This window comes from Symphalangus syndactylus, chromosome 4 (genome assembly GCF_028878055.3).
Source record: "Symphalangus syndactylus isolate Jambi chromosome 4, NHGRI_mSymSyn1-v2.1_pri, whole genome shotgun sequence".
In the NCBI taxonomy this organism is placed as follows: domain Eukaryota; kingdom Metazoa; phylum Chordata; class Mammalia; order Primates; family Hylobatidae; genus Symphalangus; species Symphalangus syndactylus.
In genome coordinates this window covers 61,466,281-61,491,966 of record NC_072426.2, presented here as the reverse complement: position 1 = coordinate 61,491,966, position 25,686 = coordinate 61,466,281, and the positions used below count along the sequence as shown (strand labels likewise).

General features: G+C 39.4%; 1 protein-coding gene across 21 annotated transcripts in view; it reads right to left on the bottom strand.

The window, feature by feature from the left end:
- Nucleotides 1-25,686, bottom strand: part of ZGRF1 (zinc finger GRF-type containing 1) — a 103,027-nt gene that overhangs the window by 55,160 nt on the left and 22,181 nt on the right. For 7 of the 21 annotated variants that reach the window (XR_010120504.1, XM_063637982.1, XM_063637981.1 and 4 more), the window contains 4 exons: nt 20,527-20,591; nt 17,389-17,439; nt 13,722-13,805; nt 11,227-11,403 (listed from right to left, as the gene is read on the bottom strand). Coding sequence is in view for 20 of the 21 variants with exons in the window: in XM_063637982.1 (XP_063494052.1) it covers nt 11,227-11,403; nt 13,722-13,805; nt 17,389-17,439; nt 20,527-20,591 (377 nt within the window). In the remaining variant the exon portion in view is untranslated. The remainder of the gene's footprint in view (nt 1-11,226; nt 11,404-13,721; nt 13,806-17,388; nt 17,440-20,526; nt 20,592-25,686) is intronic. The other 14 variants (XM_063637976.1, XM_063637974.1, XM_063637977.1 and 11 more) reach the window with 7 other exon arrangements.

Here is a 25,686-nt window from a genome sequence, read left to right as displayed (position 1 = left end):
ATTCTTTATTTATTCCTATGTATTCACCAAACCTGCTTCTCCCTGCTATGGAGAGAATTATGTACCCACGAAAATGTATCTGTTGAAGCCTTAACCTCCAATGTGATTATATTTGAAGACACGGCCTTTAGGAGATAACTAGGGTTAAATGAGGTCATAAGGGTGGGGCCCTTACCCAACTGAACTAGTTACCTTACAAAGAAAGACAACAGAGAATTCTCTCTCTTCAAATGCACACAAGAAAAGGACACGTAAGGACATAGGGAGAAGGCAGCTATCTGTAAGCCATGAAGAGAGGCTCATCAGAAACAGAATTGGCTGGAACCTTGATCTTGGACTTCTAGCTTTCAGACTGTGAGAAAATTAATTTCTGTTATTTAAGCCATCTAGCCTGTCATATTTTGTTATGGCAACCCTAGGAAACTAATACACTTCCCCATCTTGCTTTACTCAATGAAAATTGCCTCAGTCTGCCCAGTTGTTTTTCTTCTCCCTTTCTTTCACCCCACTCCTTACATTTAATCCAGTAACATCCATGATTCTACCTCCAAGATTTGTCTTAAACCCATCAACTCCACTATACTTCCACTGCCACAATCCCTACTTCAAGTCACTATCATCAAAGCATCCTCTTAACTGGTTTCTCTGCTTCTACCACTGTGTCCATCCAAGCCATCTTCTATATAGCAGCCAGCAAAAACTTTAAAAATATAAATTGAACCATGTCACTTCATGCTGCATCCTTCAGTGATTTCCCAGTGGCACACAAAATAAAAATCAAAGTTTTGATTTTTATTCTGAACCTGGCCTGAAGACTCTATGTCTATGTCTGGCCCAGCTGACCTGTCCAGCCTCATTAATTACCATTTTCTGTTTCATTCACCACAATCCAGATACCTTGGCCTTCTTTCACTTCCTCAAACTCACTCAACTTCTCAATCTCAGGGAATTTATACATGCTGTTTCTTTGCATGGTATGCTCAGTCCCTCACCGTTGCCAATGCTGGAGAAAGCTTCCTTTATCACCCATTTTATTTTATTATTTATTTATCTATTTATTTTAAGACAGGTCTTGCTCTGTCGCTCAGAGTGGAATGCAGTGGTGGGATCACAGCTAACTACAGCCTTAACCTCCCAGGATCAATTGATCATCCCACCCCTGCCTCCCAAGTAGCTGGGACTACAGTTGTGTGACACCACACCTGGCTCATTTTTAGAGATGGGGATTCCCTGTTGCCCAGGCTGTTCTCACTTGAACTCCTGGGCTCAAGCAATCCTCCTGCTTTGGCCTCCCTTAGTGCTGAGATTACAGGTGTGAGCCACCGTGCCCAGCCTAATCACCCATTCTAAAGTAGATTCCCTTATAATTTGAGAGTACTTTCACAGATTTCCTACATAGCAATTATCTCAATTTATTTGTTTGTTTGTTTATTCTCCTGATTAACATCTCCCTCCCCTGCTGACCTTTAAGGTCATATCTGGTTTGTCCTTCAATCTATACCCAAGTCTTACAAGTCTTCTGATCCACAGAAGGTATTCAATAAGTACTTTTGAATTCTTATTCACAAATTTTATATTCAACAGTAAATTTCAGTCTATTTTACACATGTTCTGCACATTTCTAACAAATATCATTTGTTACTATTGTTGGGACTCTTTTTCTATTATATTTTCTAATTGGTTAGGAAAGCTATTAATTTTTTAAGTTTTTTGTTTTCGGTTTGGTTTTTTTTTGTTTTTTTTTTTTTGAGACAGAGACTCACTCTGTCACCCAGGCTACAGTGCAGTGGCATGATCTTAGCTTACAGCAACCTCCACCTCCCAGGTTCAAGCGATTCTCCTGCTTCAGTCTCCCGAGTAGCTGGGATTATAGGCATATGCCACCACGCCCAGCTAATTTTTGTATTTTTAGTAGAGATGGGGTTTTACCATGTTGGCCTGGCTGGTCTGGAACTCCTGACCTCAAATGATCTGCCCACCTCAGCCCCCCAAAGTGCTGGGATTACAAGTGTGAGCCACCACGCCCGGCCTAATTTTTCATGTTTATCTTGTCTTCAGGTCCTTTCTAAAATCCCTTCTAAACTTCTAAGTTTTAATTGGTTATTTTAATTCTATTTCTTCCTTTATAATTATGCATGTTTCGTTTCCGTCATATTGCAAAGATCAAAACATCTTTAAATGACAAAGAAAGCAGTCATCTACATTTTGTTAGATTTTAACAAAAATTACTCCGCAGGCCAGGTGTGGTGGCTCACGCCTGTAATCCCTAGCACTTTGGGAGGGTGAGGCAGGCAGATCACCTGAGGTCAGGAGTTCGAGACCAGCCTGGCCAACATGGTGAAACCCCATCTCTACTAAAAATATAAAATTCTTATGACTCACATTTTTTACATTTTAATATCTTTGAAATAGGGAAACGTTTTAAAAGTGATGACATTTTTACATCTCTATAGCACAGGCAACAGTTGTGACATAGTTATCATTGCCTGTACATGTGCAAATGTATGCAAATTAGTCATATTGTTCATCTTAATAATCACTTAAATATGAATTGGTCTGTGCATTGCTAGTACCAAACACGTTCTAAGTAATTTTGCTGTTTAAATGTCTTCAAAAGATTATACTATGATTTAGCCCTGAACAAAAAATTATTATGTTTATAGAAAGGCAAGAGAACAAAGCAGTGTAATATACAATTAAAAACTGTGCCCAACACAGCATAGTGGCTCACATCTATAAACCCTGCACTTTGGAAGACAAAGGCAAAAGGATCGCTTGAGGATAGGAGACCAGCCTGGGCAACATAGTGAGACCCAGTCTCTACAAAACATAGATATACATGTTTGTGTGTATGTGTGTGTGTGTGTGTGGGTGTGTGTGTGTATTAATATATATATATCAAAATATATGTATGCTCAAATAAGCTTAAAAGCATTCTTTCAATAAATATAACGTTAGAAGTCTAAGTGAAGATTAAAAAGTTCTGGAGATCCATTTCAAAGCAACATAAATATACTTAACACTACTGAACTGGTTGAAATAGTAAATTTTATGATATATGGTTTTCACCACAGTAAATATTTTATAATGCTTTTAAAGTCTAGGATATAAAACATTGTGTAATGTTTAAATGACTGCTCTTCTTTCTTAGTGCTATATAACAAACTGGTGTTTTTACAGTGGTAGTATCTCAGAATTTGATAAAAATACAGAATTTTTTGTAAGCCCAGAGATTGCTACGTGCAAGCAGTGTCACACTTATTCAACAAAGCACTTATCTGTTTGTAGATCTAATCATTTTGTTTTAGAACATTTTTGCAAACTCAGAATATAAAGCACGTAATCATAACTGATGTAGATAACAATAACTAGAAATAAAAATAATGGACATAAGTTTCTTTTTCAATATGGAATACCTCTAAATTTTGTTCTCCTCTCAAAAAATACAGAGGATGAGAAACAGAAACTCCATCTTTGATGAAACTAAGAAGCAATGGCAATCCTGAATTACAATATAATATTAAGAAGATAGGGAATAGTATAGACTTGGCAATATCAAGAAAATCCAACCAAAGCACCTAGTAAAGGAAAGCCCAATAAGAAGTAAACTGATTTGCCCCAATAACCATAGAAGGGCTCAGAAACTGAAGGCCACAGGTGTTGCTGAAAGTAGGATACAATGGACTAAAATATTTGATAGAAGATTCTAGAAAGAAAATCTAGAAAACACTGGGGGAAAAAGCAACAAAGAAATATTTTTTTTAAAAGTTTCATAAGACAAGTAGATTTGTATTTACAGGATGAAAAGACCCACTGAGTACACTGTATTAATGAAACCTGAAGGAAAGCACATGACAGCGAAATTTCAGAATATCAGGATTTTTTTTTTTTTTTTGGAAACTGGGTCTCATTCTGTTGCCCAAGCTGGAGGGCACTGGCACAGTCTCAGCTCACTGCAACCTCTGCCTCCCAGGCTCCAGGGATTCTCCTGCCTTAGCCTCCCAAGTAGCTGGGATTACAGGCACATGCCACCACGCCTGGCTAATTTTTAATTTTGTGTAGAGACAGGGTTTTGCCCCGTTGCCCAGGATGGTCTCGAACTCCTGAGCTCAGGTGATCTGCCCACCTGGACCTCCCCAAGTGCTGGGATTATCTAGCACTTTGGGAGGCCACCATGCATGGCCAGGAATTTTTTTACAGTCATTAAAAGTTTCTGTGCCGGGCACAGCAGCTCACGCCTGTAATCCTAGCACTTTGGGAGGCTGAGACAGGCAGATCACTTGAGGTCAGAAGTTTGAGGCCATCCTGGTCAACATAGTGAAACCCTGTCTCCATTCAAAATACAAAAATTAGCCAGGTGTGGTGATGCACGCCTGTAGTCCCAGCTTCTCGGGACGCTGAGGCAGAATAATCACTTGAACCCAGGAGGCGGAGGTTGCAGTGAGCCGAGATCACACCACTGCACTCCAGCCTGGGCACAGAGCAAGACTCCATCTCAAAAAAAAAAAAAAAGTAAGTAATTATACAGTAATTAAGCAGGATCACTTGAGGGCAGGAGTTTGAGACCCGCCCAGAAAACATAGGAAGACCCCATCTCTAGAAAAAGTTTTTAAAAATTAGCCAGGTGTGGTGGTGTGCATCTGTAGGCCCAGCTACTCAGGAGGCTGAGGCAGGAGGTTGGCTTGGGCCCAGGAGTTTGACGCTACAGTGAGTTATAATTGTGCCACTGCACTGCAGCCTAAGCAACAGAGTGAGACCTTGTCTCTAATAATAATAATAATAGTAACAGTAATAATAATTCTAGAGAGAATCGCGCCACTGCACTCCAGCCTGGGCGACAGAGCGAGACTCCATCTCAAAAAAAATAAAAATAAAATAATAATAATAATAATAATAATAATAATAATTCTAGAGAGAGAAGGCACTGCTAAATTTAAATTACAAAGAAGTGGGCGCAGTGGTTCACTCCTGTAATCCCAGCACTTTTGGAGGCTGAGGTGGGTGGATCATTTGAGGTCAGGAGTTCAAGACCAGCCTGGCCAAGATGGAGAAACCCTGTCTCTATTAAAAATACCAAAAAAAAATTGGCTGGGCATGGTGCTGCGTGCCTGTAGACCCAGCTACTCGGGAGGCTGAGGCAGGAGAATCGCTTAAGCCTGGGAGGCGGAGGTTGCAGTGAGCCGAGATCATGCTACTTCACTCTGGCCTGGGTGACAGAGCCAGACTGTCTCAAAATGTACCCATACACACACACACTAAAAAAAAAAAAAAAAAAAAAAAAAAAGAATAAAGCAGATCATATCCAAATTCTACACTAGGTCAAACTATCGATCAAGTATGAAAGCAAAAAAAAAAAACCATTTTCAACATGCAAAGTCTCCCAAATTTTATCTCCCCTTGCTCCCTTTCTTCGGAGGTATTCAAAGATGTACTCCAGCATAACAAGAAAGGAGACATGGTGTTCAAGATGTAAGCAACTCATGCTAGGAAGGCGGCAATGGGCATTCTTAAGTTGTCAATTATACAGTGCATACTGAAGCATGCAGATGAAAAACCTGGAAAAAATGCCATAGGAAAATAATGGAACTGACACAGATTATGTGAAAAGTATGTGTGAATTCCTGTATTAAGGAGTATTTTATAAAGCTTTTTGAAGGTATGGAAAAACTTTGCCCCAGTATTCAAAAAACAGTAAGCAAATTTTAAAAAGAGACAATTATAAACCGGAAAAACCCAAAGTTATAAAGGGAAGAAAATGTAATCATAGTATACCAATTGGCTCAGCGGTGAAAATATTAAAACATTTATAATAATGAAAACATTGAACATATATTTATCTTAAAGTTATAATATAGCTATTAATATTATATGTGCCTGGAAGAATATAAAGGAGGGATTCAGAAACAACTAACTTTACTGTAATCATTAGCTCTTGTTAAAGACAGTGCAAAATCATAATAGTTATTAAAAGCATCAAGGTGCTTTTATTAATAATAAAATAATTTTCTTATTAATTAAAAACATTAAGTGAATACTTAAAGAGTTCGGAGCTCCAGAAATCACAAAAAACACTGACAAATCTGATTACATAAATTAAAACATTTAATTTTAGAAAAATCATAATCAGGCCAGTCACGGTGTCAGATGCCTAGAATGCTAACACTTTGGGGGGTCAAGGCAGGTGTATCGGTTGAGCCCAGGAGTTCGAGACCAGCCTGGGCAACATGGTAAAACCCTATCTGTATAAAAAATTTAAAAATTAGCAAGGTTTGGTGGTGTGTACCTGTAGTCCCAGCTACTTAGGAGGCTAAGGTGGGGGAATCACTTGAGCTTGGGAGACAGAGGTTGCAGTGAGCCGGTATCATGCCACTGCACTCCAGCCTGGGCAACAGAGTGAGGCTCCTTCTCAAAAACAAAAAAATCAGAGTCAAAGCACTAATATAGTGGGAAAAAAATGACAAAGGGTTAATTTTCTTAGTACGTAAAGAGCAAAGAGCTCCTACAAATCAAATATACAAATAATACATAGAGAACCTCTATATCAAAACTGTAAAACATTACTGGAAGATATTGCAGCAGATTGAAATAGAGGGAAATATTTTTATAATATTGAAAATTTATCAATAACATATTATAAAAAATGTTAATTCTCGCCGGGCGCGGTGGCTCACGCCTGTAATCCCAGCACTTTGGGAGGCCGAGGGAGGTGGATCACGAGGTCAGGAGATCGAGACCATCCTGGCTAACACAGTGAAACCCCGTCTCTACTAAAAATACAAAAAAAAAAAATTAGCCGGGCGTGGTGGTGGGCGCCTGTAGTACCAGCTACTAGGGAAGCTGAGGCAGGAGAATGGCGTGAACCTGGAAGGCGGAGCTTGCAGTGAGCCGAGATTGCGCCACTGCACTCCAGACTGGGTGACAGAGCGAGACTCCGTCTCAAAAAAAAAAAAAAAAAAAAAAAAAAAATGTTAATTCTCCCCAAAATCGACATGCGCAATGAAATTTCATCCAAATTCCCAGCTTGTGTGTATGTGTGAAAACCATTAAGCTAGTTCTAAACATATATGCAAATGTAAAAAAATGAGAAGAATAAGGTGGGAAGATTTAAAGATATGTAGAAAGCACATAGGCCAGCCACTGTGGCTCACACCTATAGTCCCAGCACTTTGGAAGACCAAGGTGAGAGGACTGCTTGAGTCAGGAGTTTGAGACCAGCCTGGCAATATAGCAAGACCCTGTGTCTAAAAAAAAAAAAAAAAAAATTAGCCAGGCATGGTGGTGTGTGCCTACAGTCTCAGCTACTCAGGAGGCTGTGGAGGGAGGATCACTTGAGCCCAGGAGTTTGAAGCTGCAATGAGCCTGTATAATGCCACTGCACTCCAGCCTGGGTGACACAGTGAGATTCTGTTTAAAAAAAAAAAAGGAAGAAAGAAAGAAAACAACATACTTTGTGACTTCTGAAATTGCAGACCAAAAAATCAGAAGAGAAACTAATAAGAGACCCTTAATATATGGACCCTTGATTCATGGCAAAGGAATAAAGAAAAGATAGCTTTTTCAATAAATGGTGCTGGGTCAACTGGATATTCATATGGAGAAAACATGTAACTTTACATAAAATGTATTCAATACATAAAAATCAATTACAGGTAAACTGCAGATCAAAATGTGAAATGTAAATTAATAAAGCTTGTACAAGATAATATGAGTGAATATCTTCATGATCTTGAGGTAGAGAAATACTTTTTTTTCTTTGACACAGGATCTTACTCTGTCACCCAGTGTGGTGGCATGATCATGGCTCAAGGCAGCCTCAATCTCCCAGGCTCAAGCGATCCTCCTACCGCAGCCTGCAGGGTAGCTGGGCCTAGAGGCACACATCATGACACCTACCTAATTTTTAAATTTTTTTTGTAGGGACAGAGTCTCACTATGTTGCCCAGGCTGGTCTTGAATTCCTTGCCTTAAGTGATCCTCCTGCTTCAGGCTCCCAAAGTGCTGGGATTACAGGTGTGAGTCACCTTGTCGTCCAGAGAAAGATTTCTTAAACAAGATACAAAAGCACTAATCGTAAAGGAAACAACAAATAAATTACCTTAAAAATGATAAACTAGGGCCAGGTGTGGTGGATCACTCCTGTAATCCCAGTACTTTGGGAGGCCGAGGCAATTGGATCACGAGGTCAGGAGTTCGAGACCTGCCTGGCCAACATGGTGAAACCCTGTCTCTACTAAAAATACAAAATTAGCTGGCGTGGTGGTGGGCACCTGTAATCCCACCTACTTGGGAGGCTGAGGCAGGAGAATCACTTGAACCCAGGAGGTGGAGTGTTGGGAAAAAGCTGAGTGTTGGGAAGGAAACTGAGGTAGGGCTTGCATGACTGACATAATGTCCTCTGGAATGTGTGTAGACTTGCCGGCTCCTTGCTTCTAGCCCTCCTAGGCTCCTATTCCCATTATCTCAAGTAGCAGAACATGTTCCTTATAAATGCTAAACCATCACAGCTGTAGATCATGTGCCTGCCCTTTTGAACTCCACATTCTCACCACCTGTTTCTCTGTTGGATTACCAATCAACAGCGTGGACTCCCAGAGATTGAGGCCTTCGCAGCCTCCATGATCAGGATGGCCACCTGGTCCCAGCTTTACTTCTCAAACTGTCTTTTTCTCAATCCTTTGACTCCGCCAGACTCCGTCACCCCTACAACCTGGTGTTGGGTCTGATCACCCCAACAGCAGAGGTTGCAGTGAGCCAAAGTCACGCCACTGCACTCCAGCCTGGGCAACAGAGCAAGACTCCAGCTCAAAAAAAAAAAAAAAAATGAACTAGGCCAGACGTGGTTGTTCACATCTATAATCCCAACACTTTGGGAGGCTGAGGTAGGAAGATTGTTTGAGACCAGGAGTTCAAAACCAGCAGCAACCTGGTGAAACAACATCTCTTAAAAAAACTTTTAAAAATTAGCTGGGCAGCCGGGAGTAGTGGCTCATGCCTGTAATCCCAGCACTTTGGGAGGTCGAGGCAGGTAGATCACTTGAGGCTAGGAGTTTGAGAACAACCTGGCCAACATAGCAAATTGTTAAGCTAGTTCTAAATGCATATGCAACCATACCAAAAATACAAAAAATCAGCCAGGCATGGTGGCGCATGCCTGTAATCCCAGCTACTCGGGAGGCTGAGGCAGGAGAATTGCTTGAACCCAGGAGGCAGAGGTTGCAGTGAGCTGAGATCACACCACTGCACTCCAGACTGGGTGACAGAGCAAGACCTTGTCTAAAAAAAAAAAAAAATTAGCTGGGCATAGTGGTGGGCACATGTAGTCCCAGCTACTTGAGAGTCTGAGGCAGGAGGATTGCTTGAGTCCAAGAAGTTGAGGCTGCAGTGAGCCATGTTCATGCACTGCACTCCAGCCTGGGTGACAGAGTTAAGACTCTGTCTCAAAAAACAACAAAAAAAGAAAAATTTTTGATTCATCAAAGATACCATTAAGAGTGAAAAGGTAAGTAAGGGTCAGGAAAGATATTTGCAAAGCATACAACTGACAATGAGTAGGTATCCAAATTATATAAAGAATTCCAGAAAATTTTTTAAAAGATAATCATGTCAATTAAAAAATGAGGAAGAGGCCAGGCATGGTGGCTCACGCCTGTAATCCCAGCACTTTGGGAGGACGAGGCAGGCAGATCACCTGAGGTCGGGAGTTTGAGACCAGCCTGACCAACATGGAGAAACCCCATCTCTACTAAAAATACAAATGGGCTGGGCGCGGTGGCACATGCCTGTAATCCCAGCTACTCGGGAGGCTGAGGCAGAAGAATCGCTTGAACCCAGGAGGCAGAGGTTGCAGTGAGCCGAGATCACGCCATTGCACTCCAGTCTCAAAAAAACGGAGCAAAACTCCGTCTCAAAAAAAAAAAGGAAGAAAGCTGAACAGGCACTACATCAAAGAGGATAAAGAGATGGCCAATAGGCATACAAAAAAGGCCCCAACCTCACTATCAGGCAGGAAAATGCAAATTAAAACTACAACTGAAGTACCAATATATACCCACCAGAATAGCTAAAATTGAAAACCAAAAACAGTCAGCATCAAGTGTTGGTAAAGATGTAGAGTGATGGGCACTCTGATACACTCCTAATGGAAATGTAAATTATAAAAACCACTTTGGAAACCAGTTTGGCATTATGTACTAAAAGTAAATATATCCTATCCAGTGACTCAATGATGCTACTCCTAGGTAATATAACCAACAGAAGTATATCACGCATGTGTGTATATGTACATGTTCATGATGGTACTTGAATGTTCACAGCAGCAGTATCTGTAATAGTCCCTTAACACAAATAACACAAAAATATGAAGAATGGATAAATTGGAATATATTTATGCAACAGAATACTACACCAGCAATTAAAATGAATAAATTATAGCCACAGGCAACAATATAAATGAATTTGAAAATTGCAATATTAAACAAAAGAGGGCAGACACAAAGAATACACTGTGTATGATTCTATTTATATAAAGTTTTAAAAGCAAAACTAATAGATGGTTATAAGTCAAGACAGTGGATATCTTAGGGAAAAGTGAAAAGGGTAGTGATTAAAAAGGGGCAGAAGGAGAGCTTCTGGGATGCTGATAATGCTCTATTTGTTAAAGGTGGAGGTTATATGAGTATGCTTTGTGGTGATTTACTTATTTCATATACGTATTATGCTATTTTTTATTTCTTCTAATATGTATTATGCTTTGACAAAAAGGGAAATTTAAAAAAAAATCTCTTTGATGAAGACTGTTTCAAATACATGCTTATCATTCTCACCTCATGACCTCTATTTTCATCCCCAGAAATCTGTCTTTGGTAGCAACTAGAGGTACTCAGTGTCATATTTAAAGAGAGAAGGGAAATATCAGAAGAAAAAAAATCTATTAGATGTTAAACAGGTGAGTATTTTCTTTGTGTAATCTACCTGTTTGCCTTTGTCATGAATTTACAGTCTTCTCTGAAGTGAAAAGTAATCTGTTAAACTCCCAATCTTAAAAAGGTAATACATCTTTCAAGTAAAATACTTTCGTTATTTAGTTTTAAGATATTATGCTTCTTGTCAATTTACTGTACTCATTTTTAACTTATAACTGTACAAACAACTTTACTATTTTCACAAAATGTAGTATTAACATAAAGAAAATGATTTGGCAAAATGCAACTATAAAAATATTTTTACCTGCAAGAAGTCAATCTGCATACACGTGCTAGGTAACTCTGGTGTCTCTGTCATAAAGTTTTCATACTCAGTGCTATCTTGAGATAACTGACTGCATCCTAGCCGTGAGCTGTGTCCTCTGACCATTACACCACTAGTAGCTGATCCTTTTACTTGATGTCCTTGAAACTCAACAGGCTACAGGTAAATTATTAAAAATAAGAACTGCATAACTATATGTTGACATATATATTCACAAAGTAAACACACAGAATATAATACATAATTCAGCTTTTTATTACAGGAACTATTGTAAATAACTACCAGGAACTAATACTGAAAACTGGGAAATTCTCCTATTATCCTAAAACATACGTTATGGGTAACAAATTCAAAGTGCATCGATTTAACTGCATTTAAGTTCAACATTAAAAAGTATGATTTAGGCTGGGCATGATGGCTCACGTCTGTAATTCCTGCACTTTGGGAGGCCGAGGCGGGTGGATCACTTGAGGTCAGGAGTTCAAGATCAGCCTGACCAACATGGTGAAACCCCATCTCTACTAAAAATATAAAAAATTAGCCAGGTGTGATGGTGCACACCTGTAATCTTAGCTACTCGGGAGGCTGAGGCCAGAGAATTGCTTGAACCAAGGAGTTGGAGGTTGCAGTGAGCCGAGATTGCGCCACTGCACTCCAGCCTGGGTGACACAGAGAGACTCCATCTCAAAAAAAAAAAAAAAGTATGATTTATAGCCAATGAGGGGGAAAAAATGAATAAGTATAATTTTATTACAAGCATAAAGATGAGTATAATAATAATAGCTAATTAAACTAGAAATATTTAGTTGCTTCTCAATGCTTCCACTATATATTACACAACTATGCATTACATACAATACTATATATTATAGACTTACAACTTCATACTTCAATGAAGTTTTTCCTTATTTCTGTACTAATTGTACTGTAAGCCCCTTGTGAGCAGAGATGTTTTGCTTCATCTAGGTACCACCTATATTTAACACAGTACTTGGTATACAGGAAGCAACCAATAAACAGCCAGTAACAGAAAGGGAAGAATGAGAAAGAATGCAAACAGTATTTCTCTTTACTTAGGGGTTTTGTAAAATATCAGGCTCAACTACAGGATGGGTGGTGGACTCTCTGCCTCTCAGTAGAAAGATGTGATATCCTACTGCTCTGAGAGCAAAGGCCTAAGAGTGTGATTCCAATGTAGACATGTTCCTTAGAGAGGCTCTTTCACTCAATCTGTTTTCAGGCTTCAAATTGCTTTCTCTGCTGCCCCCTGGAGGGTCCTAGGATTTTTTACTCCATACAAAGTAAAGCCTACCCAAAATGTGGAAAAATAAGACAGTAACAGAGTCAAAGGAATGTAGCTAAAGGATTAATTCATTTGACAAATGACAGTAATATATAATTTGAATATACTCTTATTCAAAAATGAAGAACTGTAAATCACTCATTTGAAAGAAAAATCTAATTTAAATGCCCCTTTAATAGGACTTTGGTGGAAAATATTCTTCTGAATTTAAAAATAAACATTGCAATAAAAATGTGTCTCAACTGTTAAAGATTCTATATATTTCTGCTTCTGCTTTGTCTGATGGGTAATATATACTCCCCACAAGGAAACAGGTACATTGCCTCCCCCCCTCCCTTTTTTTTTTTTTTGAGACAGAGTTTCCTTCTGTCACCCAGGCTGGAGCGCAGTGGCACAATGTTGGCTCGCTGCAACCTCCACCTCCCAGGTTCAAGTGATTCTCATGCCTCAGCCTCCAGAGTAGCTGGGACTACAGGTGTGTACCACCACACCCAGCTAGTTTTTGTATTTTTAGTAGAGATGGGGTTTTGCCATGTTGACCAGGCTGGTCTCGAACGCCTGGCCTCAAGTGATCCACCCGCCTTGGCCTCCCAAAGTACTGGGATTACAGGCATGAGTCACCATGCCTGGCCAAAATAGGTACCTTGCCTTCTATGCTGCCATGTAGCTCTCTTCCAGAGGTGTGTTGGGTTTTAGGAGTAGAACTGCTATTTACAAAACCCATCCATTTTTATGCTGTTATCTTTGTTAATTTTTGATATAGAATAGGTAGCACTACTTAGATGTTGGTTACATATACTTCTATATACTCAGAAGTATAAGTGGTAGAATAGACTACAATAAGTTAAAGGGTAGAAAGATACTCATTTTGTTCCCCACAGAGTATTCATTAATTTTACTCTACATGGCTTTATATCCAACCCCTAGTGTATTCTATGTATGGAAGGATAATGTAAACACTGTATTATTAGCTCATTAGTAGTACAGAGAAAGTTTAAGACCAAAAAGGGGGGCAGGAGTCATTAAATAGTTTTTCTTGTTCTTAAAACCAGACTCATTTATTATGCTACTAACCTTCTGCCTGTGAAAACTCTGATACTTTAAAAAAAAAAAAAAAACAGAAAAGAAAATATAGTTGGTTAAAGAAATCGATGTTCTTCACAAAGTTTACCTTAGGGTCACAGGTTTTTCTCTCTATTTGTTTAGGAATAACAGCTAGAAAAGCAGTCTCTTCTTTACTTCCCAAGGAAGAGAACTAGGATAAAATATGAATAAGTTATCTAGTTAGCTAGAATAGTTTCACAGGTGGTTCATGATTTTGATGGAAAAATAATTGCAAAACTTAAGTTTGCCCTGTGAAAACACACTTGCCATCTCTATCTTGCTTCTCTCTACACACACATACAGGCTAGCTCTCCCTGGCAAAGGGGTACTTTAGCAGGTAAGTCACTATGCTAATTAATTTGAAAACAGCATATTAGAAAATTCTGATTCTAAATTTTTAATTAAACCTTTGAACACTAGAAAAAAATGGCAGGTATAACTGGGTGCAGTGGCTTACGCCTGTAATCCCAGCACTTTGGGAGGACGAGGCGGGTGGATCACCTCAGGTCGGGAGTTCAAGACCAGACTGACCAACATGGAGAAACCCCATCTCTACTAAAAATACAAAATTAGCGGGGCGTGGTGGCACATGCCTGTAATCCCAGCTACTCAGGAGGCTGAGGCAGGAGAATTGCTTGAATCCTAGAGGCAGAGATTGTGGTGAGCTGAATCACGCCATTGCACTCCAGCCTGGCCAACAAAAGCAAAACTCTGTCTCAAAAAAAAAAAAAAAGAAAAAGCAAAAAGAAAAAAATGCCAGGTACATAATAAATCACCTTTCAAACCTAATACTATGTTAATGCAGATCATCTATTTTAAAATTAGTAAGAAATGAAGAAAAATTGAAAAGGTGTAATTGACTATTTGAAGAATGAATCATCTCCTAGCAATCACAAAACACTATACTGACAACAGCAACAAGTCATTTTTAGTTCCTCAAGTAACATACAAAATAACCATAATTTTTCATGACTTGGATAGGCACAGAAAATGAATTCAACTACAAAAGTAATTGTTTAAATGTTTAACAAATATGAAGAAAAAACACTTCCCCAACAGACCAAAGAGGTAAAGTAGTATATTTCTTCAAATAATGGTCACTTTCCTTTAATAACACTTAAGTATAAGCACAACTGCCAACCAAGTAGCTCTTAAAAATATTCAACCTATATTTTCTTTTTTTTTTTTTTTTAGAGACAGGGTCTTGCTCTGTCACCCAGGCTGGAGTGCAGTGGCGCAATCGTTGTTCACTGCAGCCTTGACCCCTGGGATCAAGTAATCCTCCTGCTTCAACCTCTTGAGTAACTGGGACTACAGGCATGTGCCACCATGCCACCTAATTATTTTTATTTAAAAAAATTTTTTTTAGAGCTGGAGTCTCACTGTGTTGCCCACACTGATCTCAAACTCCTGGCCTCAAATGATAGTCCTGTCTTGGCTTCCCAAAGTGTTGGGATTACCAGTGTGAGCCACTGTGCCAAGCCAGAATTACAATTTTCTAATATACAGTTTTCAAAATTAATTAGCATACTACCTTCTCTGCTAGAATAGCTCTTTTGCAATATGTAGTTAATTATACTTTTAAAAATGAGGCAGAAGTGGCATTAAGAGTATCTTCAGAGAACACGCTATTTTGAAAGTTCCTTCTACCACCAACATACATAAAGAGGTTGTTTCAGAGAGTTGTAGTAAGAAGAGCCATTATAGGCTGGGCACATGCCTATAATCCCAGCACTTTGGGAGGTGGAGGTGGGAGGATTGCTTGAGGCCAGGAGTTCGAGACCAGCCTGAACAATGTAGTCAGACTCCATCTCCACAAAATAAAAAAATAAAAAATAATTATCCGGCCATAGTACTGTGCACCTGTGGTCCCAGTTACTTGGGAGGCTGAAGCAGGAGGATGGCTTGAGCGCTGAAGGTCAAGGCTGCAGTGAGCTGTGACTGTGCCACTGCACTCTAGTCTGGGTGACAGAGTAAGAACCTGTCTGAAAAAAGAAAAAACAAAGAGCCATTACAAAAATACAAACGTACTCCTATCTTAAAGCTAAAAACAGATTTACATAATTTTTATTGCAAAAGACTATTAAGACCTTTTCATTACTGTGGGATGACAGCATATTTTTACTGTCTTGTTAATAACAGGGGGATCACACTATGTCATATTATGTGGTCCAGGCTGGACTCTATCTCCTCAGCTCAAACGATCCTCCTGCCTCAGTCTCCTGAGTAACTGAGATCACAGGCACGGGCCACTGCTCCCAGCTTCAACAGACTTTTTAAAAATATGTGATATTTAAGTGGCAACTCATTCTAAGGGAAAAAATAGTGATAGTGTTTATCTGTAGTTTATACTCTGTGATACCTGTCCTTAAAAAATTTTAAACCTAGGCCGGAGGTGGTGGCTCATGCCTGTAATCCCAGCACTTTGGGAGGCCGAGGCAGACGGATTGCCTGAGGTCGGGAGTTCGAGATCAGCCTGACCAACATGGAGAAACCCCATCTCTACTAAAAAAAATACAAAATTAGCCAGGCGTGGTAGTGCATGCCTGTCATCCCAGCTACTCAGGAGGCTGAGGGAGGAGAATTGCTTGAACCCGGGAGGCGGAGGTTGCGGTGAGCCGAGATCACACCATTGCCCTCCAGCCTGGGAGACAAGAGTGAAACTCCATCTCAAAAAACAACAACAAAAAAATTTAAACCTTATTTTTTCAAGTGAAAAAAAAAGACAAAAATGTGATCATTTGTAAGCTAAATTTTATAGTTGCCAATTGTTTATAATTTTATATGCATAATCTTGTTACATAAGAATGAAAAATGGCAACTAGCCATAATACAGGTGTTTTCTTTTTATTTTGTTCTTTTTTTTTTTTGAGAGGGAGTCTCGCTCTGTCACCCAGGCTGGAGTGCAGTGGCGCAATCTCGGCTCACTGCAAGCTCCGCCTCCCAGGTTCATGCCATTCTCCTGCCTCAGCCTCTCTGAGTAGCTGGGACTACAGGCGCCCGCCACCACGCCCGGCTAATTTTTTTTTGTATTTTTTAGTAGAGACGGGGTTTCACCGTGGTCTCGATCTCCTGACCTCGTGATCCGCCCGCCTTGGCCTCCCAAAGCGCTGGGATTACAAGCGTGAGCCACCGTGCCCGGCCTATTTTGTTCTGTTTTAGGCAACAGAGCTGTAGGGATAATTGTCAATGACTCATGGGTTTGGTAATGTTTGCAAGTTTGCAAAACTAACTTCACGGTAAAGAATTTGTTATTTAACCAAATTATATTGATCATATAGTACATTTATACTAAATGAATATCACTACAAATGATTTCAAAAACTGACAATATATAATACAAACTTAAATTTATTTATAAACTTAAAATTACATGCCATACCTACATATACAAATATAATTTGGCTAATTTTTTTTTTTTTTTTTTGAGATGGAGTCTCGCTCTGTCGCCCAGGCTGGAGTGCAGTGGCGTTATCTCGGCTCACTGCAAGCTCCGCCTCCTGGGTTCACGCCATTCTCCTGCCTCAGCCTCCCGAGTAGCTGGGACTACAGGTACCTGCCACCACGCCCAGATAATTTTTTGTAGTTTTGGTAGAGATGGGGTTTCACCATGTTAGCCAGGATGGTCTCAATCTCCTGACCTCGTGATCCACCCGCCGCAGCCTCCCAAAGTGCTGGGATTACAGGCATGAGCCACCGTGCTCAGTGGCTACTTTATATTTTAAATAACTTACCTGCACAGACTGAAGTGGTTCACTTAGTTGAACTTCATCTTCTTTTAGTATCTTAGGAATAGAATATTAATTTTAGATAAACTAATAGGCAATAATAATTTAGAAAACAAAAATATAAATTTCTATTAGACTTAAGAAATACTAGGGCTGGGCGTGGTGGCTCATGCCTGTAATCCCAGCACTTTGGGAGGCCAAGGTGGGCAGATCACCTGGGGTAAGGAGTTCGAGACCAGCCTGGCCAACATGGTGAAACCCTGTCTCTACTAAAAATACAAAAATTAGCCAGGTGTGGTGGCACACCCCAGCTACTCAGGAGGCTGAGGCAGGAGAATTGCTTGAACCCAGGAGGAGGAGGTTGCAGTGGGCCAAGATGGCGCCACTGCACTCCAGTCTGGGCGACAAGAGCAAGACTCCGTCTCAAAAAGAAAAAAAAAAAGAAATACTAGAATACCATCACTAATATGAAATAAAGACTGGCCAGGCATTGTGGCTCACACCTGTAATCCCAACACTTTGGAGGCTGGGGTTGGAGGATTGCTTGAGCCCATGAGTTTGAGACCAGCTGGGGAACATAGTGAAACCACATCTCTACAAAAAATATAAAAGTTAGTTAGGTGTGGTGGCATGCACCTGTAGTCCCAGCTACTCAGGAGGCTGAGGCAGGAGAATCACTTGAGCCCAGGAGGTCAAGGCTGCAGGAGCCAATCACGCTACTGCAGTCCAGCCTGGGCAACAAAGCAATAACATGTCTCAAAAAATAATACATACATAAAAAGTAAAATCCCGATAAAACAGTATTGTCACTTAGCAAGAATTTAAAAAGCTCGCAACGGTACTAGTAAAAATGAAGTAAAATAAATATTCTAACTGTAAAACATTAAAATTTTTATATTTGAAAATATCATGGCCAGGCACGGAGGCTCATGCCTATAAGCCCAGCACTTTGGGAGGCCAAGGTGGGCGGATTACCTGAGGTCAGGAGTTCGAGACCAGCCTGGTAAACAAGGCGAAACCCTGTCTCTACTAAAAATACAAAAATTAGCCACGCATGGTGGCGTGCACCTGTGGTCCCAGCTACCCAGGCGGCTAAGGCAGGAGAATTGCTTGAACCTTGAACCCAGGAGATGGAGGTTGCAGTGAGCCGAGATCATGCCACTGCACTCCAGCCTGGGCAATAGAGCAAGACTCCGTCTCAAAAAAAAGAAAGAAAAGAAAATATCAAGAACCCAAGAAAGAAAGTTGTTCCTAGCCTTCCAAATAATTACTTCTACTTCTGGAATCAAATCTAAGGAAAAAACTTAAAATGCAAACAATGATTTATGTGTAAAAACATTTATTAAAGTGTTACTTATAATAGCAAAATGCTGGAAATTATTTAAATGACCAAAAGAGAGAACTGTTTGTCCAAAGCACAAGACAGCCATTGGATGGATGGTAAATAACTTTTAAAAGGTATGTTTAAGAAGAATTATTAATAATGTAAGATAACACGACGATATTAAGGGGAAAGGATATAAAACTATTTATATACATCAATCTAACCATTTTTTTTAACTGGACACACAAAAAAATCTGGAAACATTAATAAATATTCTGAGAGGTAGGGTAGGTTTTATTTTTTTCTTCACTGTTTTCTATATTTAGAAAAAAAAATCAAGATTATTAAAAGGGGAAAAAAAGGACCAGTAACATAGAGAATAAAATAAGATATAAAATGGAGGCAAGTGAGGCTGAGCCTGGTGGCTCATGCCTGTAATCCCAGCACTTTGGGAGCCTGAGGTGGGTGGATCACTTGAGGTCAGGAGTTGGAGACCAGCCTGGCCAACATGGTGAAACTCCAGCTCTACTAAAAATACAAAAATTAGCTGGGTGTAGTGGCACGCGCCTATAATCCCAGCTACTTAGGAGGCTGGGGCAGGAGAATCACTTGAACCTGGGAGATGGAGGCTGCAGTGAGCCAAGATCGTGCCACTGCACTCCAGCCTGGGCGAAAGAGAGAGACTCCATCTCAAAATAAATAAAAACAAAAATAAAATGGAGGCAAGTGAAACATTCTACTTGCTTTTGTTCCAAACATGTCTGTAGAAAGACCAGTGCCATATAATGAAAGAACTGACCCTCCAAAAGTGCTAACAGCATCCCCATTGAGTGAGAAACACTCATCTAGATGATTTATCCTAGAATTTCAATTCATCCTAATTAGAACCATTATTTTTTATATAACTACCATGGTTCCCAAACTGTGCAACAAGGTACTCTGAGGTGGCACAATGAACGCACAGGAGCTCCACAAGGTGTTTTATATGTAGGGTAACAGTGTCACCTGACATCTGTCTGACACCTAATGAACTACTAACTCCAGGTCTGTTTCTACATCAAATCTTGCTACATTTCTTTCAATGACATTGCGCCTTTGTGAAGCTGGGTTCTGAGAAACTGCTGTGATAAAAAGCAATTATCATGAGAAAATCAATGTGTAACAAGAAATAAGGTGGTGTTACCTAATCTATTCCAAGGTTTGAGAAGTTGTATGGTGCCCAACAGAGGCACACATTCCATTAGTAACTGTGGGGTTTTGTTTTTTCTTTTTTTTTTTTTGAGATGGAGTCTCAATCTTGTTGCCCAGGCTGGAGTGCCATGGCGTGATCTCGGCTCACTGCAACCTCTGCCTCTCGGGTTCAAGCGATTCTCCTGCCTCAGCCTCCCAAGTAGCTGAGATTACAGGCGCATGCCACCATGCCTGGCTAATTTTTGTATTTTTAGTAGAGATGGGGTTTTACCACATTGACCAGGCTGGTCTCGAACTCCTCACCTCAGGTGATCTGCCTGCCTCAGCCTCCCAAAGTGCTGGGATTACAGGTGTGAGCCTCCATGCCCAGCCATGTAACTGTGTTTTTTAACAAACAAAATGCTTACAAAGTTACTAGGAAATACGTGAGTTACTTAATACTATTAACTACATAATAAATGAAACTGTTAGGTATTTCTTTTGGCTAAGGAAAGCAATGAAAAATTACTGAGATACAGGAGGAGTCATGAACCAGGATAGCTTGGGACTGTATTACTGTAATTCTATTACAAATTATAGAACATTCTTATCAAAATAAAAAAACATACTCTTAGAAAAAAAACCTGTACCTGTTGAGAATCCTTGTGCAGATGAGGAGACTTTGGTGAAACTACTGTAATAAATGGTTTCCTCACTGTAATGGAGAAAAGAAATAATATCATTGTTATATATAGCAGTACTCTAAAATTTAACTTATTCCTAAAACCGAAACAAGGAATATAACTTAAATTTTAAGATCAGACAATCTTGGTAATTGTTCAATCTGGAATGTAGCACTTGAGGATTCACTGTACTGTTCTCTGTTTAGATTAAAACATTTTTATGATAAAAATTTAAAAATATTTAGAATGAAAGCCTTTTTGTTTACTTTCTAAGTCAATGGTAGGAGTGTTTCCTTGTACTCCTTTTTTACACTAATTAAAAAATAAATACTAACCCGATAGTTAATAACCTATACTAAAAATGCTAAAAATGAAGTACTGGACAACTGTTAGGAACAAGAAAGTCAAGACTCCCAGTATACTGTTGCTATGTACAAACATAGAAAAGAAAAACAGAGTCGGGCATGGTGGCTCATGCCTGTAATCCCAGCACTTCAGGAGGCCAAGGCAGTCAGATCACTTGAGGCCAGGATTTCAAGACCAGCCTGGCCAACATGGTGAGACCTTGTCTCTACTAAAAATACAAAAATCAACCAGACATGGTGGTGCACAACTGTAATCCCAGCTACTCAGGAAGCCGAGGCAGGAGAATCACTTGAACTTGGGCAGTGGAGGTTGCAGTGAGCAAAGATCATGCCACTGCACTCCAGCCTGGGTGACAGTGAGATCATGTCTCAAACAAAAGAAAAAAAAACAGCACTTCATACTATTTCTCGTCTATCTTAAATCCATTTTTACTATGGCTTAAGAAAAAAATTCTATATTCTAAAAAATTCACTCAACAATTATTTTCCAAGTGCAGTGTGCCAGGCACTAGCGAAATAGCAGTGAACAAGACAAAAAAAATTCCTTGAAAAAAGAGAGACACAAAAGACAAACGAATAACTAAACCAGATAAATTCAGATTATGATACAAAAGGGTATCTCATTGAACAGTGATATGATACAGAATGATTTTTAATACAGGAATTAGGAAAAGTTTCTCATGGGAAGTAACATTTAAGTTGAGATGAAGAAAAAACTCAGCTATGACAAGGGTAAAAGTGTTCGGGTAAAAGGCTGAATACAAAACGGCAGAAAAGTTGGCAAGCCTGCAGAATGGAAAGGAGTGCAGGGTGGCTAGTTTTGCCACCTTATCAGGTATCCATTTAAAAATAGAAATTCTTTTTCTTAAAAAAAAGTACATATTCAATAATCTCTTCTAAAATCACAAAAAGACTAATTTTAAAGTGATAATTATGGTAAAAATCATAGCTATAACTAGTGTAAACTTCATTTTTAGGCAATTGCTATTTATGATTTCATTATTTTCCTGCTAAAATTCAGAATAAAATAAAATAAAAAATAATTTTGGAACTTGACATTTCTAACAAGTTTTTTAAAAACATTGGATGAAAATTGATGTTGTTTTCCTTTACTACCTTTGCTCCAGAAAAACATTCTAAATTAACATTTCTAAGCTATATACAATTATCTCACAAAAAATTTAGAGTTTTAACACTTTCACACATTCTAAATTGGTGGCAAACTTTATTCTTCTCTAATTTTGCTTTAAACTTCATAAAAGTATGTTATACTCTAGTGATTCAATCTTCTCAAACTGTCTCAAGCAACCAACTTAATTCTTTTTAGAGAAATATATTTGTATCAAAAAAGCGAATTTAGTCGATCATTACTCATGGATTCTGCCTACTCCCTAAAGTTTATTTGTAACCCCAAATCAGTATTTGCTATACTTTCATGGTCACTTGCAGACATACTTAGAACAGCAAAAAACGAATTGCCTGAAGCGCATGTTCTCAAGGTAACACTCTGGCTTCTTGTTTTAGCTTATGTTGTAAACAAGTATCTTTTTCATGGTTGTTTAGTGCCACATTTTTCATTTTTGTGCTATTTATTGGTAATTTCACCACTTAAAATGTCCCCAAAGAGGCCAGGTGCAGTGGCTCACACCTATAATCCCAGCACTTCAGGAGGCCGAGGTGGGCAGATCACCTGAGGTCAGTTCAAACCAGCCTGGCCAACATACCGAAACCCCGTCGCTAATAAAAAAACAAAAATTAGCTGGGTGTGGTGGCACATGCCTATTAGTCCCAGCTATTTGGGAGGCTGAAGTGGGAGAACTGCTTAAACCCAGGAGGCAGAGGTTGCAGTGAGCCAAGATTACGCCACTGCACTCCAGCCTGGGCAACAGAGCAAGACTCTGTGTCAAAAAAAAAAAAAAAGTCCCCTAAGAATAGTGCTGTCTAGTGTTCCCAAGGGCAAGAAGACTGTGATATTCCTTATGAGGAAAGTGCATATGTTAGGTACATTTTTTATAGGTAAGAGTTATATTGCTGTTGGCTATGAGTTCAATGTTAATGAATCAACAATATATATTAAATAAGGTTCTTTAAGCAGAAACATACATAAAACAAGGTTATGTATTCATAAATTAATGAAAATGTTCTGACCACAGGCTTGCAGGAACCTAACCCTGTATTTCCCATAGGAGCAAGGTTTACTATTTACTAATTATGTTTGCAGTGACTTCACAGAACTACTGCAAATAATCAGAATCAACTGTAATTTTCTTTCCAACTTGATGAGAGAAACCAGTGGTTTCCCAAAACTAATTTTTTTTTTTTTTGAGATGGAGTCTTGCTCTGTCACCCAGGCTAAAGTGCAGTGACACAATCTCTACTCACTGCAACTTCCGCCTCACGGGTTCAAGCTATTCTCCTGCCTCAGCCTCCCCAGTAGCTTAGATTACAGGTCCCCACCACCACACCCGACTAATTTTTATATATTTTATTAGAGATGGGGTTTCACCATGTTGGCCAGGCTAATCTTGAACTCTTGACCTCTGGTGATCCGCCCACCTCGGCCTCCCAAAGTGCTGGGATTACAGGCATGAGACACCACACCTGGCCTTCAAAACTAAATTCTATAATCCCTAAATCTCCATGCTAGAACTTTATATTCTTATATGGTATCATATAACTTTATCTACTCATATTTATTTTTCATTAAAGCTTTTTACTTACTTTTTGTTTTTTTTTTTTTTTGAGATGGGAGTTTCACTCTTGTTGCCCAGGAGCACAATGGCGTGATCTTGTCTCACTGCAACCTCCACCTACAGGGTTCAAATGACTCTCCTGCCTCAGCCTCCCAAGTAGCTGGGATTACAGGTGCCTGCCACAACGCCCATCTAATTTTTTGTATTTTTAGTAGAGACAGGGTTTCATCATGTTGGCCAGACTGGTCTCAAACTCCCGACCTCAGGTGATCCACCCACCTCTGCGTCCCAAAGTGCTGGGATTACAGGCATGAGCCACCGTGCCTGGCTACTTACTTTTAATATTTTAGAAAATAAACTAACAATTATCTTCAAACTTAACTATATTTCAAAGAATCATTTTAGTAGGTACAATAAGTTATTTATATTTTTCTCAGGAATCACATGAGATACTCAAATAAAAGTTCAATTTTATCTTTTGAAAGTAATGCATTGCTCATTTACATTCAAATGTATACATTATTTACTACTATATTCCTTAAAATACAATGCTGTTGCCAGTGTACCATAAGGAAAGTCAAAAGATCAAGGACTACTGAAAGAAAACATTTACAACATATATCATAAAGGGCTAATATCTCTAAATTAAGAATTAAAAAGCCAACATCCATTAAAAAGCTGGACAAAAGGGTAGATAGAAAAGATAGTTCATGGAAAAATATACACAAATTATGTTTAAACATATGAAAAGATGCTCAATTTCACCTGCAGTAGTAAAAACACAAATTTAAAATACACTGAAAAGGTCAGGAGTGGTGGCTCACACCTATAACCCCAGCACTTTGGGAGGCCGATGTGGGTGGATCACTTGAGGTCAGGAGTTCGAGACCAGCTTGACCAACATGGTGAAACCCCATCTCTACTAAAAATACACTATTAGCCAGGTGTGGTGGACACACCTGTAATCCCAGCTACTTGGGAGGCTGAGGCAGGAGAATCACTTGAACCTGGGAGGCGGAGTTTGCAGTGAGCCGAGATCACGTCACTGCACTTCAGCCTGGACAACAAGAGCAAAACTCCGTCTCAAAACAAAAACAAACAAATAAATAAAATAAAATACACTGAAAAGCCATTTCTCATCTATTAGACTGGCAAAAATTCAAAAGCTGGGCAACACACTATTGGCAAGGCAGTGGAGAAACATCCAGTCTCATATATTACTGATGAGAATGAGAAATGATTAATTCCTATAAAGAGAACTTTGAAGTTATCTGTAAAACTACCCATCTATTACCCATGTACCTAGCAATCCTAATTTTAGAAGTTTGCCCTGAAGACACATCTCCAAATGTAAAAAAAAAAAAAATTCCAGGCCAGGCATGGTGGCTCACACCTGTAATCCCAGCACTTTGGGAGGCCAAGGCAGGTAGATCACCTGAGCTTAGGAGTTCGAGGCCAGCCTGGGCAACATGGTGAAACCCCATCTCTACCAAAAAGACAAAAAATTAGACGGGTATGGTGGCATGCACCTGTAATCCCAGCTACTAGGGAGGTTGAGGTGAGAAAGATTACTTTAGCCTGGGAGGTGGAGGTTCAGTGAGCTAAGATCATGCTACTGCACTCCAGCCTGAGTGACAGAGACCCTATCTCCAAAAAAAAAAAAAAACAACAACAACAACAAAAAAAAAACTATATATACTTATACAGATATAGATAAGTACAAATATAAATTGAGGTTATTCATTTTCCCATTTATAAGAGTAAAACATTGGGCATAATATTTTACTATTAGGAGACTAGTTGAATAAATAATAGTACATCCACATGGCAGATTATGGAGCTATAAACAAATAAAATGAAGATGATTCCTATGAAGTGATATGAAGTAACTTCCAGGATTTTTTTTTTTTTTTTTGAGAGAAGTCTCGCTCTTGCCCTCCAGGTTTGAGTGCAATGGCTTGATCTCGGCTCACTGCAACCTCCGCTTCCGGGGTTCAAACGATTCTCCTGCCTCTGCCTCCCAAGTAGCTGGGATTAAGATGCCTGCCACCACGCCTGGCTAATTTTTG